This window comes from Sus scrofa, chromosome 4 (assembly GCF_054392235.1).
Source record: "Sus scrofa isolate SSC_HxYL_T2T_F1_AM1 chromosome 4, Sscrofa_HxYL_maternal_Yorkshire_Landrace_v2.0, whole genome shotgun sequence".
NCBI lineage: Eukaryota > Metazoa > Chordata > Mammalia > Artiodactyla > Suidae > Sus > Sus scrofa.
This window is the reverse complement of record NC_139386.1, coordinates 108,705,842-108,724,956: the sequence shown is the minus strand read 5'-3', so window position 1 is coordinate 108,724,956 and position 19,115 is coordinate 108,705,842. Positions and strand designations below refer to the sequence as shown.

Here is a 19,115-nt window from a genome sequence, read left to right as displayed (position 1 = left end):
CACCATAGCCACAGCAACACCAGATCGGAGACAGGTCTGCCACCTACACCACAACTCACGGCAATGCTGGATCCTTTAAGCCACTGAGCGAGGTCAGGGATCAGACCCACATCCTCATGGATACTCGTTGGGTTCATTACCACTGAGACACAGTGGACTCCTACATTGCCTTGTCTTATATTATCTTCCATCCTGTTCTATCCCAAGAGACTGGATTAGTTCCCTGGGCTGTACAGTAGGCCCTCATTGGTCTAATTTAATAGCAAAGTAGTGACAATCCAGTGGCAGTGGTAGCTGACACTTCCCTCTGCACATTTTGGGCCCTTGCTTTAAGAAGAACACTGACTAGTGTGCATACCTAGGGCAGGGTTTCACAAGCTCAGTCCTATTGACAGTTTGGGCCGATGACTCTTGGTGATGGGGCTGTCCTGTGCATTGTAGGATGTTTAGTGCCCATAGCACCCCTGCCCCTCTTGTGACAACCTGAAATGTCTTCGATGCCTCCCGCCAGTTGAGAACCATTGATCTAGGAGAAGTGGGACCAGGGTGATGGTGTGATTAGAAGACAAGACTTTTGAAGAATAGTTAGAGAAACAAGGGTAGTCGAATGTAAAGAGGATCCCTGGAAAGGCTCTATGGGCCTATTCTCCATCACTCTGGAAGCAATGAAGCAGCAGGTGAAAGTTCTAGGAGGTCAGGCTTAGATTCTGCACATGGAGAAACTTTCCAGCATTGCTTTCTGGCCCTGGCCCCAGACTGCGTTTCCCATCGCTGGGTGTGGACATACAGGCGGGGGCTGAGCAAACACTTACGGAGGGAAGTGGGTAGGCAGGCGTATCTGGCACCAAATAAGGGTTGGAACAATTCTGAAAGTCCCACTCAAATGCCGTGGTAATATGACTCTGTAACTTTATATGCCCTGGGATTTGCTCTGGCCTTGCCTTGGCCACAGTTGCGTATTCTGTATATGCCTCCAAAACCTTTATTACTCATATAACAACAGAAAGCTGATATTTACAGAGTGCATGACCTCATTTATTGCCTTTAACCCCCACAACACCCCAGTGAGGTAGGTACCGAGGCTTTGTGTTAAGGAACTCATCCAAGGGCTCATCCTCGGGAAATTAGACTCCACCGTCCTTGGCCTTCGTTATTATACTGTATTTTATATAAATCCCAAATTTTGCAAACCCCAGGGTTCAAGCCCATTTCCAGGCTCACGTCTTGTACAGCTGTAACCTGTGGAAGGGCACTGGGCCCAGTTTTACAGAGGGGAAGGAGTCCCTCTCTCAGAAGCTATCTTTTGTCTGAAACTCCAGAAGAAAAACAGAAAGGGGGAGCATCAGGTGGAAACATACAGAACGTTCATAACCAGACACCCTTCCCTAAAAGATGTTTGTATTCTATTTTGCTCTTAAGCCGGCTCTAGGCATTCCCGCCCCCCTGATTGCTGGCAAAGCACCGCATTAGCATTTCATCAGCCTTCCAGCCGCACAAGCGGAGTGAGACCAAAGTCAATACAAGGTTGATTACAAGTCCTTTTCCTAATCATACCTGTATTTCCCGTTCCTCCTTATTCTCATTGCAGAGAAAAAAGACTCCTTCAGCGCTATAACTGATCCCATTGTGTTTAATAACTAACACACTTCAAACCTTTTATGAACCTCCCACAAAGTGTCTGCACTGTTAGAGAAGCCAGGCGTTGCCTGAGCACCCTGTGTGGTCTGACCTGCAATAGCCTGATTGGAAGTCTGTCCAAGTGGATGGGAGGAGGGATTTGCAGGGTGCCCACAGCATCTCAGGTGAGCTTGGGCTCCTAACAAGCCCTTGCTTTTCATGCTCGCTCTTGCTCTTTGGGCTGCTCTTCCCTCACCCCTGCCTTCTCCCCAGCGTGTCCCCTCCTCACCTTGTTCTCCAACCCCTCCTTCCTCCGGCTCAGCGCAGACCAGGGCAGGAGCACTGCTCGATGACCGCCTGGTCGGTTCTGGAACGGAGCACCCAGAGAGAAGGCGCGGCCACCCCTCTGCCCTGATGAGCGCCGCAGAGAGCCTGGCGCTCTCTACCTAAGGAAGCCTTGCTCAGAGCGAGGGCTCAGATCACCGAGAGTGCTGTGATTCACCCTAGACCCGTGTCCAAATTACACCCTTCTCTCTCCACGGGACTGCTGTAAGGGTCCAAAGATACCAAACCATGCTTCAAAAAGTATAAATATTAGCTATTATTTTAAAACTGTAAATGCTCCCACTCAACCATACAAAAGAACAAAATTATGCTATTTGCAGCAACTTGGATACAACCAGAGATTCTCATACTAAGGGAAGTAAGTCAGAAAGACAAACACCAGATGATATCACTTATATGTGGTATCTAAAATATGGCACAAATGAACCTATCTACAAAACAGAACCAGACTCACAGACATGGAGAACAGACTTGTGGTTGCCCAGGGGGAGGGAATGGAATGGACTGGGATGCAAACGATTACATTTAGAATGGATAAGCAATGAGGTCCTACAGGACTGCACAGGGAACTCTATCCAGTCTCTTGGACCACGATGGAACAGAATATCAAAAAGGTAATGTATATATATGTATATAATGTATATATATGTCATTTTGCCGTGCAGCAGTGATTGGCACAACACTGAAAACCAACTATAATGTTTAGAAATTGTAAATGTTAATTTTTAATTTTTTGTACTCCTTCTTGGTACCCCCTCTCATTTAAATGACTTCTCATTGCTGTAGATTAAAGTTTAAACTGAGCCCGGAATTTAAGACCATTCTAAAAGGCCCCATGCTGTGTGTCTGTCTAACCCTTCTCTCCCTCTGGAGCCCTGCATTCCCATCAGGCTGATCTCTGTTTTTTTGTGTGTTTTTTGCCTTTTTTTTTTTTTTTTCTAGGGCGGCTCCCGTGGCATATGGAGGTTCCCAGGCTAGGGGTCAAATTGGAGCTATAGCCACTGGCCTATGCCACAGCCACAGCAACGCAGGATCTGAGCCGCGTCTGCGACCTACACTGCAGCTCACGGCAACGCCAGATCCTTAACCCACTGAGCAAGGCCAGGAATCGAACCTGCAACCTCATGGTTCTTAGTCGGATTCGTTAACCACTGCTCTACGACAGGAACTCCTGATCTGTGTGTTGTCCCCGGCTGCCCCCTGCCTAGACATCCTTCTACCTCCTCCCTGGTTATCAAAAGCAGGTCCCATGCAAAGCCCAGCTCCGCTCTGCTTCTGCCATCTTTCCTGAGGACCTGGCCCAGAGCACGCTCTCCTTTCTCCTTCCTTAATGGATTTGAGGGAGTGGGCCAGGAAGGTGAACCCCAGGCCCTGTGAGAGAGGAGGATGGCCCGGCACTGGGGTTTGGGAGGTGAGCTGGGAGGCAGGAGCTGGACCTGAGAAGGTTTGCTGGGGAAGACCAGGGCAGGCTCCCACTGTAAACCATTTCTCTCCATCCGTCACTGCGATCTGGGCTCGGGCAGGTGGAAGGCCCACCGAGCCGAAATGATCTGTCATCTAGATCAAGTCAGCAACACCCTAACGTCACAGTGACCGTTTGCCTTTTTGTTCCTTGTCCTGCCTCAGGAATCATGCACTGTCACTGCAGAGATTCAGAGAACGACGTGGGCCATCTCCTCTCAGAAAGCCCAGCCCTGGGACCAGTTTTGTTGTTTGTTCATTAATAAAGCTGGAAACAGGTACATCTGTCACCCAAGCACGGATACCTGTCTCATCCAGTCTGAGGCCTCTGCGTTCTGAAACGGAGCACTGTCATTTCTGTACACTCCAAGGCTCACACTCAGTATTTCAGTCACACGAAAAACTATCCCCAGAGAAAAGCAGACAGCTGTTTCCTGGAAATCAGTAGGGCCATGGTGTGCAGTTTTCCAAAAGTTCTACCAGGAGTTCCACTGCAAATCCTCACCTGCTAGGACCCATATTCTCTTCTTTTTAGACATGGATGCAGTTCTGCAGGTGCAGCCGTGTAAAGTTTTGGAGGATGGAGGTGCGGCAATCAGGTTGCTGGACCCATTCTTTAGGGCCTGGCCTGCCTGAGCTGCACTCATCAGCTGCCCTGGAGCTGCCCTGTGTGCCACAAGCCTTGGTTGCCCACACCAAGGGCAGTTCTGAAACCCAAGGCAGGGAGATACTCCCCTGTCCTAGGATCCATGGCTGTCATTGCGTTACACTCCTCTGTGGACCCGTCTTGTCTGTTACAGACACAAAGGAAGTTCCCCTGGCCTTCCGGGAAATCCCTGGAATCTGTATCCTGCCTCGGTCCCAGAGCTGGGCTTGAACCAGGGCCTTCTTATGATTTCAGACTCTGCTCTTGCTTGGTCTTTCCCCTCTGGTCCAGCCTGAGTCCTGGGGCCCTGGTCTCAGCTTTCTCCTAGAGAGTCATGGCTCCTGCCTTCTCCCTGAGGCTCCTTGTGAGAAGGAGACAACTCTATTCTCTTAAACCCATGCCAAGGCCCAGCCCAGACCCCGCGGGCCACCCTAACCCACTGCAGTCCAGGGCCTGGCACCGACCCAGACACTGGTGACAGGGCTAAAATGGAATACAAGACTCCTATTTTATCTTCTGATTAAGGCCTCTACACATTCAGACACCAGAGTTTAAGATCTGAGATGAAAGCTTACGATTTAAAAGCTTAAGATTTAATCTCATGTATTGATTTGAGCATAAAAAGTGAAGACTTGAATTCTGAAAGTTTAAGAAGTTTGAACACAAATATAAGCTCAAGAAGAGTTTACTTAAATTTGTGGATATGTTATCTCATTCCTTGCCCCCTGCCTCCACGTTCCACTTTTTTTTTTTTTTTTTGCATTTTAGGGCCATACCTGCAGCATGTGGAAGTTCCCAGACCAGGGGTCAAAGTGGACCTGTAGCCACCGAGCTATGGCACAGCCACAGTCACACTAGATCCGAGCTACATCTGCGACCTACACCACAGCTCACGGAAACACCAGATCCTTTACCCACTGAGCAAGGCCAGGGATTGAACACACCTCCTCATGGATACTAGTCGGATTTCTTTCCACTGAGCCATGACGGGAACTCCCCATGTTCCATTTATTCTAAACTCTGTTGGGCTCTGAAAGAGGTTAGGCTCTTGCCTCTATGCTTTGTTCATGCTGTTTTTCTAGTTCTTGGAACAGGGTTGGGATTTCTTAAGTGTTTATTAAATACATGCTCCACCTTAGCGAATGCTTCTCTCAGAGGGTCTAGCACCCGCCCGGGATTCCAACTTGATGAAGTAATGAATAAATTCAGTATCAATACTGTGTTACTAAGGGAAACTAACACTAACTTTTGAGCAGTCAATTGTGGGTGAGATTGTCATTTATCTTCCTCTCTAAAGGAAAATCATGTTTTAAAAATTGTGGTATGTGAAATCTTGCTGGTGCTACACATTATAACCAAATGCCTTAGAGTCCTGGAAACAGGAGACGATCTGGTTGGCTGGGGTCAAGAAGGCAACATGGAAAAGGAATTCGTTGAGAACAGCAGGGCTTGATTGCTTGTTAAACGTGTCCCGTGGTCGTTTCCCTTCACAAATGAATACAAGTAAGTCACCTTTAAAAAATAACAATCCTACTTTAAAAACGCTTACATACAACAAAACCAGGCAAAACCACCTACATATTTTTGAACACTTGGTTTTGCGGGCAAGAAAAAGAAGAGGGATTTGCAAAGGCTAAAAATGAAGGGACATGAATCCAGACATGCAAGAGAGTGGTGAACACACTGTGGCAAGAGAGGGGTTCCCAGCACCAAAAGCAACTCTCTTAGGAGGCAGGCAGAACACAGAGACAAAGCGAAGTAGCCACACAAGTGAGGGCTCGAATTGGAGACTCACATTAGCTCGGATCCCTATTCTCCCAAAGGGCAATCATCTCATTTGGTCTTGATTCTGAGAGAAGAGGAAAAATACTCCCTTGAGATTGTGTATCTACCAGTCAGTCATCATGCAGGTTTGGGCCCTGAATTCCCAACACGTCCAGCCCCCAAAGATCCTAAGCCAAGAATTAAGCCAGAAGAGTTCCTAGTTGGGAAAGGTCCAGTGCTTAATGGAGGCAAGAGGAAATAGTTTCTGAAGAAAGGTGCTCTTCAACAGATGAATGGATACAGGAGATGTAGTGCATATACACAATGGAATATTATTCAGCCACAGAAATAATGAAATAATGCCATTTGCAGCAACATGGATGGACCTAGAGATTCATGAGTGAAGTAAGTCATAGAAAGACAAATATCATGACATTGCTTATACATGGAACCTAAAAAAAAATGAGACAAACTTCTTTACAAAACATAAATAAACCGACAGAAAGACTTATGGTTATCAGAGGGGAAAGGGGAGGGATAAATTAGTTTGGGATTTAAATATACACATTACCATATATGAAACAGATAACCAAAAGGACTTATTCTATAGATAGCACAGGGAACTGTACTCAATACCTTATAATAACTTATAACGGAAAAGAATCTTAAAAAGAATATATACATGTACATATAACTGAATCACTTTGCTGTACACCTTAAATTAAAAAAAATTTTTTTTGAGGGTTGCACCTGCTGCATATGGAAGTTCCCAGGCTAGGGGTTGAATTGGAGCTACAGTTGCTGGCCCATGCCACAGCCACGCATCTGCAACCCACACCACAATTCACAGCAACACCAGATCCTTAACCTACTGAGCAAGGCCAGGGATCGAATCTGCATCCCCATGGATACTAGCTGGGTTCATTTCCACTGAGCCATAATGGGAACTCCCTAAATAAAAATTAAAAAAAATGAAAAATAAAGAAAGACAGAAAGAAAGGTACTCTCAACCCAGGTCTCAAATAATTTCAGCAAATGAAATTCCCCAAAATATAAGCTCATAATAAAAAAAACCCAATAAGTATACAAAGAAAAAAAACTACTATGAACAAAAGTTTGTAGAAACAAGCAGATTTGGAATGAAAAGACTTTGGGTATTAGAACCACTAGATACAGAATATAAAATAAGCCTTTAAGATTTGTTAGAATAAATGAAAGAGGGAATGGAAAGCCTAGGTAAGAACCAAGAGAATAAAAAAACTGATCAGAAAAATTTGAAAAAGAGCCAGGCAGGATATCTAGAAATGAAAAATACTTGATTTTTAAAACTCACTGCACAGGTTAAGTAGTAGATTGGATACAGCTGAAAGAGGAAGGGTCATCAGAAGTAAGAGTTGAAGAATTACACATGGTGTAGTATAGAGAAACAAAGAGGTTTAAAATATCAAAGACTGGGAGGATCTTTCTCAGGATGGTGGAGAAGAGGAGCTCATCTCCCCCACAAACATATCAAAAAATCTACATGTAGAACAATTCTCAGAGAAAACCAACTGGAAACTGGCAAAATATACAACCAAAGCTGCAAGAAGAATCTCCACATAACCAGGAAGGACAGGAAAAAAAAAAAAAAAAGGCATCAGAATGGGACTGTTGCCCCTGGGAGGGATCTGTAAGGAAGGGAAAATCCAAACAGGCAGATCCTCACTCTTATGAGCCCCTGTCTCTACTGGGAAATCCATCAGGACAGACAGTGGGGCTGGAGAAGCCTACGTTCTATTTTCAAGGAGTTGGCTTGCTAACAATCAGGGCTCGAGATCTGTGCTGGTGGCTGGCACCCTGCTGCACTTCCCAATCCAAAGAGGGGAACACCCTGTCCCAATCACTCCGCACTGTAGCCTCTCATGAGATTAAAGCAAAGAATCAGTCTAGCTTCACAGAGACAGGCAAAACACCTAGGGTGTGATCCCTGAAGTGCAGAAACTGGTGTCATTGAACACACAGGGGTAGTAGGTTGAACTGGGCAGACATTGTTAGCTTGTGCAGTGGGCAACAGGGGTGAGCCAGGCAGATATTGTCAGTACATGTACTGGGCAGCACCACAAGAAGACGCAATGGTTAAGTGCTGAATCTTGTGCAGACAGGCCTTGGGAGAGGACTTGATCTAGCTGCATGGACACAGTCTACAGGGCCTGGGGTATGGTCCAGGAGAATTCATGGAGCCCCCATCAGCATGCATAGTGGGGCTGGATTAGGCCACAGCAGACATCAGCACCACAGAAATGCACCACAGCTGAGTGCCAAGTCTTAGTGGATAGGACCTGGGTAGGAGTATGCAGTGGTTCATTTCCTAGGAGGAGCACTCCAGCTCTACTCACTCCATACTACAGCTTGGTGCTAGATCTGGGGTGGACACGTCCTGGGAGACATTTGCCACAGAAGCAGCACAGGTCCCCAACAGAAGCACAGGCACCTCAATTCCTATAGTCACAGCACCCCAGCCCCCAGACCTAGCCTCTTCCACAACACAGCCTAGCACTAGGTCTAGGAAGAATACTACAGAGAAAGGGATGTGACCTTGAGCTGCTTCTGGGAGGAACTGTGGACACCTGCATGAGTGGTGCATAGGTTCACTGTGACCATGTGGGCCTCACGGCAGGAAGTGGTATGATATATTCAAAGTCCTGAAAGGGAAAAACCTGCAACCTAGGTTACTGTACACAGCAAGATTATCATTTAAAATATAAGGAGAGATAAAAAATTTCTCAGACAAGTAAAAACTAAAAGAATTCAGCAATACCAAACATATCCTCAAAGAATATATTTGCTAAATAGAAAAGAGGCAAGACTTTATAGGAAAAGGAAAAATCACAATAGGAAAGGTAAACATACAAAAGTATTAAGGATCACTTACATAAGCCAGTAGAGAGATTTGAAAACAATGAAAAATTTTGTAAAAGTGATTATAACTACAATTAACAGCAAAAGGATATACATGAAGATGTAAAAGAGGATATCAAAAAAATCATAAAATACGGTGGGAAGGAGTCTAAAAATGTACATCTTTTAGAATGTGTTTGATCTTGTATAACTATCAGTTTAAAGCAAGTAGATAGAGTTATGGATCAAAATGCTTAAGCATCAGGGTAACCACAAATCAAAAACTTACAACAGATTCACAAAATTCAAAAAGAAAGAAACTCGAGCATACTACAAAAGAAAACCATCAAACCATAAAAGGAAAAAAAAAAGGAAGAAAAAAATGAACAAAGAAGAACTACAAAGCAACAGGAAAACAAGGTTTAAAATGACAATAAGTACATACCTACCCATAATCACTGTAAATGTAAATGCACTAAATGCTCTGATCAAAAGACATCGGGTAGCAGATCAGATAAAAAAACAAGAACCTACAATATGCTGCCTACAAGAGACTCACTTCAGGGTTAAGGACATATAGATGGAATGTGAGGGGATGGAAAAACATGTTTCATGCAAAAGGAAATGTCAAGAAAGTGGGGGCAGCAATACTTACGACAGACAAAATAGACTTTAAAACAAAGCCCATAAAGAAAGACAAAGAAGGACATTATATAATGATAAAGGGATCAATACAAGAAGAGGATATTATATTCATTAACATATATGCACCCAGTACCGGAGCACCTAAATACATAAAATACTAATAGACATAAAGGGGGAAATTGACAGGAATACAATAATAGTAGATTTTAACACCCCACTGACATCAATGGACAGATTATCCAGACAGAAAATCAATAAGGCAACAGAGGTCCTAAATGACACAATAGATGAGATATACTTAATTGATGTCTTTAGGACACTATACCCACCCCCCAAAACAAACCACATTCTTTTCAAGTGTGCATGAAACATTCTCTAGGATAGAGCACATACTAAGCCACAAAACAAGGCCCAATAAATTTAAGGGTACAGAAATTATTTCAAGCATCTTTTCTCACCACAATGGTATGAAAATAAAAATCAACAAGAAAGAAAAGCGGGAAAGGAATGAACACATAGAGACTAAACAACATGCTTCCAAAAAACCAATGAGTCAATGAAAATAAAGAAGAAATTAGAAAATACCTCAAGACAAATAATGATTAAAATACAGCATAGTAAAATCTATGGGCTGCAGCAACAGTAGTTCTAAGACGGAAGTTCATAGTGGTACAGGCCTTCCTCAAAGAAACATGAAAAATATTCAGTTAAAAACCCAATCTCCTACCTAAAAGAATTAGAAAAAGAGCAAACAAAACCAAAGTTAGCAGGAGGAAGGAAATAATAAATATCAGAGAAGGAATAAATAAGATAGACATAAAAGACAATAAAAGGATCAAAAAAACCCAAGAGCTGTTTTTTTTAAAAAAGATAAAGAAAATTGACAAATTTGAGACTTCAGGCAATACTACAAAGCTACAGTAATCAAAACAGCATGACACTGGCACAAAAACAGGACAGAATAGAGAGCCAGAATTAAACCTACACAAGAGGTAAGAATATACAGTGGAGACACAAGAGGTAAGAATATACAGTGGAGAAAAGATAGTCTCCTTAACAAGTGGCATTGGGGAATCATTGATTTACATGCAGCTGTCCAGCTTTCCCAACACCACTTGTTGGAAAAGCTGAACACCATATACAAAAATAAATTCAATATAGTTGAAAGACCTAAATATGAGACATAACACCATAAAACTCCTGAAAGAGAACACAAGAAAAACATTCTCAGACATAAATCATAGATGTATTTTCTTCGATCAATCTCCCAAAGCAAAAGAAATAAAGGTAAAAATAAACAAAAGGAACCTGAACTTAAATCTCTTACACAGCAAAGGAAACCATCAACAAAAAGAAAAAACAGGAGTTCCCGTCGTGGCGCAATGGTTAACGAATCCGACTAGGAACCATGAGGTTGCGGGTTCGGTCCCTGCCCTTGCTCAGTGGGTTAACGATCCGGCGTTGCCGTGAGCTGTGGTGTAGGTTGCAGACGCGGCTCGGATCCCGCGTTGCTGTGGCTCTGGCGTAGGCCGGTGGCTACAGCTCCGATTCGACCCCTAGCCTGGGAACCTCCATATGCCGCAGGAGCGGCCCAAGAAATAGCAACAACAACAACAACAACAACAAAAAAAAGACAAAAAGACAAAAAAAAAAAAAAAAAAAAAAAAAAAAAAAAAAAAAAAGAAAAAACAACCTACAGAATAGAAAAAAATATTTGCAAATGATGCAACTTACAAAGGGTTAATATCCAAAATATATGAACAGCTCATACAATTCAATATTAACAAAAGGTTCAACCCAATCAAAAAATGGGTAGAAGGCCTGAATACACATTTCCCCAAAGAAAGCATACAGACGGCCAACTGGCACATGAAAAGATGCTCAACATTATGGATTATTAGAGAAATGCAAATCAAAACTACAATGAAGTATCACTTCATACTGGTCAGAATGGCCATCATTGAGATGTCTATAAATAATAAATGTCAGAGCAGGCGTGGAGAAAAGGGAACCCTCCTACACTGTTGATGGGCATGTCAACTGGTACCGCCACCACAGAGAAAAGTAGAGAGGTTCCATAAAAAAACTAAAAATAAAGCTACCATAGGATCCAGCAATCCCACCTCTGGGTTTATATCCAGAAAAGACAAAAACTCCAATTTCAAAGGATATATCCACTGCAGTGGTCATAGCAGCACTATTTACAATTACCAAGACATAGAAACAACTCAAGTGCCCACTGACAAATGATTGGCTTAAAAAGTGTGATTTTATATTTATATACACACATACACATATATAATACATGGACACATATACAAACATGATGTAATGTTACTCAGCTATAATAAAGAATAAAATATTGCCATTTGTAGCAAAATCAATGGACCTGGAGAATATTATACTTAGTGAAGTCAATATATGGAAACTAAAAATAATAAAAGTGAATCTAGATACAAAACAGAAATAGATTCACAGACATAGGAAACAACTTAGAGTTACCAAAGGGGAAATGGAGTGGAGGAGAGATAAACTAGTAGTATGGGATTATGGATAGAAAATAGATAAGCAAAAAATATTTATTGTATAGCACAGGGAACTATATTTATTATCTTGTGATCACCTATAATGGAAAATAATCTGAAAAAAATGTATATATAACTGAATCCCTTTGCTGACCACCTGAAATTAGCACAAAGATACTTCAATAAAAAAAGTTTTCACAAGAACAAGAATTCTGAAACTATGTATGATGACACCTGTTAACTAGATTTATTGTAGAAATAATTTCTCAGTACATACAAATATCAAACCATTATGTTTGACACCTGAAACTTGTATAATACTGTATGTCAATTACACTTTGATAAAATTTTTAAAAATCCATAAAAGAAAAAGATACAAAGAACAAAATGAGAATTTTTAATACATACTGTACCAGAACTCCAAAATGAGAGGGAATGGCAGTATCTGAAGAGAAAAAGTGAGGGTTTTTTTTTTTAGTACTCATGAAAGCTTCCAATCTTCAGATTTAGGAAGCTCGATGCATCTCAAGGAAGCAGGGTAAATAAAAAGAAAGCTACCAGATATTTAGAGTGAAACTGTAGAACAAAGACCCCAAAGATCTTAAAAGCAGTAAGAGAGCAGAGGCAGATTATCTGAAGGAATGAAAATTAGACTTACTTTCCAAAGTAACAAAGGAAGCCAGGAAAATGATGGAATTATATCTTCAAAGTGCTAGGAGAGAAGGAAATTTGAGATGTGAAGTCTATCTGTAGTACCCAGTAGGTATTATGGATACTAGTATGATATAGGAAAAATAGGTTACCCACTATTAAGGCTTTATGCCTCAAAGAGAAACTACTAGATGATGCTATAAAAACTTAAAAGTAAGGGAGTTCCCTGGTGGCTTAGTAGTTAAGGACTCAACATTGTAACTGCTGTGGCTCAGGTTACTGCTCTGGTGCGGGTTCCATCCCTGGCTGGGAAGTTTATATGCCGTGTGTGCAGCCAAAAAAAAAAAAAAAAAAAAGGTAAGATTTATATCTTCACCATAGAGTAGGATCAGCATGAATGGTCATCCAGAGAATTTGTTTCAGCCATATGGATCAAGTCATGGACAAAGCTTTGCTGTCCAGGGATCCAAGCTATTAGGGACTTCAAGAGATGAACTTACTGGGCCAGTTTAGGGTAACCTGAAGCCCAGGCAGCACTGGGCTAATCACATGGCTGATAAGCTTGTCCTCTCTGTATTAGCAAAGCAGGGAAGGCAACCTGTCTCTCCCAAACTGACCAACACACTCACACACGGGGCCAGAGATCAGAGTTCAGGTTCAAGAGACTTATCTAGAAATTTATAGTCAGGAAAACTAGAAGAAAGTGATTTTTATTTTAACTTGTGTATATGTATTTTTACTATTGATTGATTTTCTTTTTAGGGCGGCACCTGCAATATATGGAAGTTCCCAGACTAGGAGTTGAATCAGAGCTGTAGTTGCTGGCCTATGCCACAGCCATAGCCAAGCTAGATCTGAGCCACATCTGTGACCTACACCACAGCTCATGGCAATGCCGGATCCTTAACCCACTGAGTGAGGCCAGGGATTGAACCTGCGTCCTCATGGATACTAGTTGGGTTCCTTAACCACTGAGCCATGATGGGAACGCCCTTGTGTATATATTTTTTGTTTTATAGTTTAGGGTTCTTTACATTTTGAGTTACATGCTGGTTGGTGGAGGCACAGTATAATCTTTTTAATGCTTAGGGCATTATTTCTGATCTGGAGATCAGAAATAGTTGAGGGCCAGGGAGAGAATCGTCCTTTTCAATTGGTGCCTTTCTTCATGATGTGTTTACGTCTGTAGGCTAGTGCCTGGCCTGTAGCAAAGGCACTAAGAGTGTTAGTTCTCTCCTGCCTCCAAGAGCCTAGACCCACATCAAGAACCAGGATTAGGAGTTCCCATCGTGGCTCAGTGGAAACGAATCTGACTAGTATCCATGAGGACGCAGGTTCAATCCCTGCCCTCGCTCAGTGGGTTAAGGATCTGGCATTGCCATGAGCTGTGGTGCAGGTCTTAGACATGGCTTGGATCTGGCATTGGTGTAGCTGTGGTGTAGGCCAGCGGTTACAGCTCTAATTCAACCCCTAGTCTGGGAACTTCCACATGCCACCGGCACAACCATAAAAAGAAGAAAAAAGAACCAGGATTAACTGTGGATACAAAGTATGTTGTTTGTCCAGAGCAAAGGGGTGGAGGGTGGAGTTAGGGGAGGAAGGTCTCCTCCAGAGACACTTAGAGGCAGATTCCTTAAGGACAAAGGATCCCGCTGGGCTTGGGAAGAAAGCTTTCCCAATTTTAACTCAGTCCTGAAACTGATTAGCTTTGCCTCCTTGCTCACCTAGATGGAGATGAGAAAAGACACCAATGCTGGTTAAAGCTGCCACATCAAGCAGCCGTGTGAAATCCTGACTTAGATTTCAGAAATTAGGATAAACTAGCTTTGTTAGTGTCATATTTACAATGTTTCCTAGTTTCCTGCCCCTTTCCAGGCATATCTTTCTCAAATCAAGGACAGAAACAATTCTTCACACTTGCGTGAAACACAACAGTCCCTGTGGTCACAGAGCTGAGAGTCTCAGGAAGGATCAGGGGAGTTGTGGCAGCACAGACAGGGCGCCCAGAAGAAAAGATGCAGGAATGACCTAGGATGTTGGTCCTCTTCCGTCGGGGCAATTTTTCTACTACCCAGAGAAAGCAACCACATCTCCCAGAGGAGGTTTCCAAGGGCTGCGTGAATGTCAGAACTTAGCTGGGTTGGGATTACATTGGTCAGTGCCAAAGGAGCAATTTCTTGCATGAAATGGACCATTTTTTTTTTCTTTCTCTTTTTTGGCCTCCCTGCAACATATGGAGCTCTGGGTCCAGGGATCAGAGCTGAGCCACAGTTGCAACCTAAGCCTCAGCTACAGCAATGCCAGATCCTTAACCCACTGTGTCAGGCCAGCGACTAAACCTGTGTCCCAGCACTCCCAAGATGCCACCAATCCTGTTGCACCGCAGCGGGAACTCCAAAATGGACCATTTCTTGCTTTGAAATGGTCCCTGGTTCTAGGAGTGATCTTTCCAAAAATAGGAACTATGGTATGATAATGGCTATGCGTGGAACGTCCAGGTGAGAGCGGTCTAAAAGATATAGTTCGAATTCACATCCATTTGAATTTCTGGGATAATTCAATGGCTCGGAGGGACAACAGGCAAAATTACTGAATTATAACAGTGTCCTTGGTCCTGAGACTCCCAGCAGTGCTGTGCTTCTCTCAGTGTGTAAAGGGGACTGTACCTGTTTGGACAGCCAGGAGGGGCATCTTTAGGGTTCTGGGCCTCAACAGCATCAACTCCAGTTGAGGTCCTAACTGGATCCAGCTCCCTTCTTCCCTGCCTTAGCAGTGCTGGGGGAGCAAGCTCATTCCCAGACTTCTCCACCATTTTCCATGCAATTTTATAATGCCATGCTTTATGTTGGGATTGGAGGCTTGAAAGTGCAATGGAAAAGAAAGTACTGGGTAGGAGAGAGATTGCAGAGGATGAGAAGGCAGGTATAGGGGATGGGGGCCCCCTCTTCTCCGTGCCCACTTCTAATGTCTGGGGCTGTGCTTGTCCAGATGGCCTCTCCATGGTCACTGATGCTGTGGAACCAAGAGCATAGGAGTGAGACACATCTGAGTGGTCCAGGCCCCAGAACCAGCCCTGTTCCTACAATGTCTTAAGGCAGATTCAGAGAGGATTACTGTTTTCACATTTGTCTGCCAAAATTTCTGGGCTTCCTTTCAAACCCTTAAAAAAGGATTCCTTTTCTATCCACTTTAACCAATTATACAGTATTATCCCAAACCCACAATTTAATCATTCCTCCAGGCACTTGAGTAACTGGGGGACAAATCATTAGTATTTGTTCTGAAGCTTGAAGTTCCCAGAAAGGTACTGCATTCTTTCAGCTCACTTGCAAGCTACACAGACTCCTTATTCCTTCGTTCATGGCCTTCCTCCAGGGGACGTTGGAGGGAAGAGAGTGACAATGTGTATCAGAAGCTGACTCCTTCCGCTCATTTTCCCTTTCATTTCTCTATCGGATGTTTGTCACATTGTACTGAAATGATCTGTTTACACAATTGTGTCTTCTTTAATCTCCTCACAATTTCTCAAGAGCAGGCAGTGTATCTTTTTATTTTTGTGTAATAATAGGATGTTAAATTTAAAATTCCAACCAAGATTCAAAATGCAATAGATGCTGCATACCTGGTCACTATGCAGAGTTGAAAAGGAGAATCTTTGACAACCAGTTCTGTGATTTTTTAGCCACCTCGACACCTCAGTCAGATGAAGGGTATAAAATGGGTTCAAAGTAGGGAGAGAAGATTTGTGAACCTGTTTCTTAGGAGAAAAAAATTTTTTTTCCTGTGTTAGGAGAACAGACTCCAGAAATTCTCCAACACACAAAGCTCAAAGTTGGGATGTGTTGGGACACTGTGGACTACAGCTGAAGTCTTACTTGAGAAATTGAATGTGGTCTAGAAGAGGTCAACCAGCGAGAGACAGAAAGACTGACAGAGACAGAGGGAACATGCTATTGGAGGTCACTACCTTTTTTACAAAGCAAGGAATAGGTGAGTTTGTCCAAGAGACCAGATATCCTGGAGCCACCCTGAGTCCTCACCCATAGGAATACCTGGGAGAGGGGACATGAGCACTGAGAGATGTGTGTGAAAAGGACCTTTGAGGAAACAGGCTGAGGGGGCACCATCCAGCTGATGGAGAGGACAGGTTTTCATCAGAGGCTTCAGAAGTTTCAGCATGTATTTCCCTATTGAATTAACTTTAAAAGGTCAAAGGGAGATAAAAATAAATTGTGCTTTGAGTATAACTTACTGGTCATGCTGGATCAATATATCAGTCACAATTAGTTCCCTAAGTGTCAGACATAGTGGCTGACTCATCCTAGACATTTGATAAAGGCCAAACTGGGCTGACTCATTTTGGAACATATTCTTCTTCTACTGAATTGAAAAATGTCCATGAGGCAGCTTAACTGAATGGCGGTGCATATTTTTATTTCAGGGTTATATCTGCTTTGGGGAAGATTTTATGTAAACAAAACTAGCTGCTAAACATAAATATACATTTAGAAATCAGCTTTTAATTCGACACAGACAGAGGAAAAGATATACCACATTCTCGGATTGGAAGAATCAATATTGTCAAAATGACTATACTACCCAAGGCAATCTATAGATTTTTTTTTAACTTAGGAAATATTTATTGCATAAAAATTACATTTGTAAGGCCACGGCCAAAAAGCAGTCTCCAAGAACTTGGCATTTTCCACTGCAAGGCAGATGCTGTGGGGTCATCACAACTTGGTTTGACTATCTGAAGACACACATCAAGATACTCAATGAGTCTTAATGCATCTAGGATATTGTCTCCTTCTGAAACAAATTTCGACAGAGCTGCCATTGGGAATACTTTAGGACAGCCTTCGTCATAGAGCATTTTTTTGATACTTCCTCCAGAAACATGGACATGAAACTCAGGATCATCTATTTCAAGAAGGCATAGACTTTTTTCCATTTCTTCCCAGTTAAGGCTCTGTATTTTATTTTGAACACTTTTTTGTATGTAAGGTGCCTGAAGGGAGTACTGAGGAGCTCAAAAGAATGACAACTTTGGCACAGTCACTGATTTTCACCCAGGAGAGCAGTTTCTTACAGAATGACTTTGATTTATACTTAATAAAAATGGATCTTAACTAAAGAACCACTAGTTTCCTCCATCACCTTTGGCTTCTACCTTCAGCATTTATACTAAGTTCTGTTGAATTTTCTTCTGCAGTTGCATATGGATTGTTTCAATGATTGGCACAAGACAATCAGTACAGAAGTAACCAATCTTACACATATTCAGTGTAGAAATAATCAGATCTATTGCAACATTTCCAACAGATACTTCTGAGTATCTACTATGGGTCAATCATTGTGCTAGGCACCAGGAGAACAAAGATTAACAAAAGTTCCTGCCCTTGTGCAGCTCATACCTAGTGAAGGAGTAGCTTGCATCAGGAGCATGCATGCTGCAAGGTCAGGAACTGAATTCCCACATGGCCTCACCACAGGCAGAAGCCAATCTACAGGTTTAATGCAATCCCTATCAAATTGCCAATGGCAATTTTCCCAGAACTAAATGGAAATTTTTAAAATTTGTATAATACCCAAAGCAATCCTGAGAGAGAAAAATGGAACAGTACGAATCAGGATTCCTGGCTTCAGGCTATACTACAAAACTACAGATATCAAAGCAGCATGGTACTGGCACAAAAACAGAAATATAGATCAATGGAACAGGATAGAAAGCCTAGAAATAAACCTACACACCCACAGTCAGTTAATCTACAACAAAGGAGGCAAGAATATACAATGGAGAAAAGATGGTCTCTTCAGTAAGTGGTTCTGGGAAAACTGGACAGCTACCTACATGTAAAAGAACAAAATCTGAACACTCTCTAACACCATACATAAAAAATAAACTCAAAATGGATTAAAGACCTATCTGTAAGACCAGATACCTATAAAACCTTTCCTAGAGGAAAACATAGGCAGAATACTCTTTGACATAAATTATAGCAATATCTTTTTGAATCTGTCTCCTGGAGCAATGGAAATAAACAAATGGGGCCTAATTAAACTTAAAAGCTTTTGCACACCAAAGGACCATAAATAAGATGAGCAGACAACCTGCAGGATGGGAGAAAATATTTATAAACAGTGCAACTGACAAGGGATTAATTTCAAAATATATAAACAGCTCATACAGCTCAAAACAAACAAAAAACAAAACCTAAACAACCCAGGGAGTTCCCGTCACGGCTCAGTGGTTAAGGAACCTGACTAGTATCCATGAGAATGCAGGTTTGATCCCTGGCCTTGCTCAGTGGGTTAAGGATCCAGCATTGCTGTGAGCTGTGGTGCAGGTCACACACAGCTCAGATCCCGCATTGCTGTGGCTGTGGTATAGGCCGGCAGCTCCTACAGCTCTGATTCGACCCCTAGCCTGGGAACCTCCATGTGCCTTGGGTCCGGCCCTTAAAAAAAAAAAAAAAAAAGGAAAAAAACCCTAAACAACCCCAATCGAAAAATGGGCAGAAACTCTTAATAGACATTTCTCCAAAGAAGACATACAGATGGCCAATAGGTACATGTAAAAA

General features: G+C 42.5%; 1 protein-coding gene and 1 pseudogene across 7 annotated transcripts in view; both read right to left on the bottom strand.

Moving 5' to 3' along the window:
* Positions 1 to 19,115, bottom strand: part of VTCN1 (V-set domain containing T cell activation inhibitor 1) — a 194,515-nt gene that overhangs the window by 35,402 nt on the left and 139,998 nt on the right. The window contains exon 1 of one of the 7 annotated variants that reach the window (XR_014844379.1): positions 1,555 to 1,727. The exons of 5 other annotated variants lie outside the window; for them this stretch is intronic. Coding sequence is in view for 1 of the 2 variants with exons in the window: in XM_013997235.3 (XP_013852689.1) it covers positions 1,555 to 1,625 (71 nt within the window). In the remaining variant the exon portion in view is untranslated. Of the gene's footprint in view, positions 1 to 1,554; positions 1,728 to 19,115 lie in introns of those variants that run through there. One more of the 7 variants, XM_013997235.3, reaches the window with a different exon arrangement.
* On the bottom strand, positions 17,091 to 17,983 carry LOC100621817 (proteasome assembly chaperone 2-like; annotated as a pseudogene).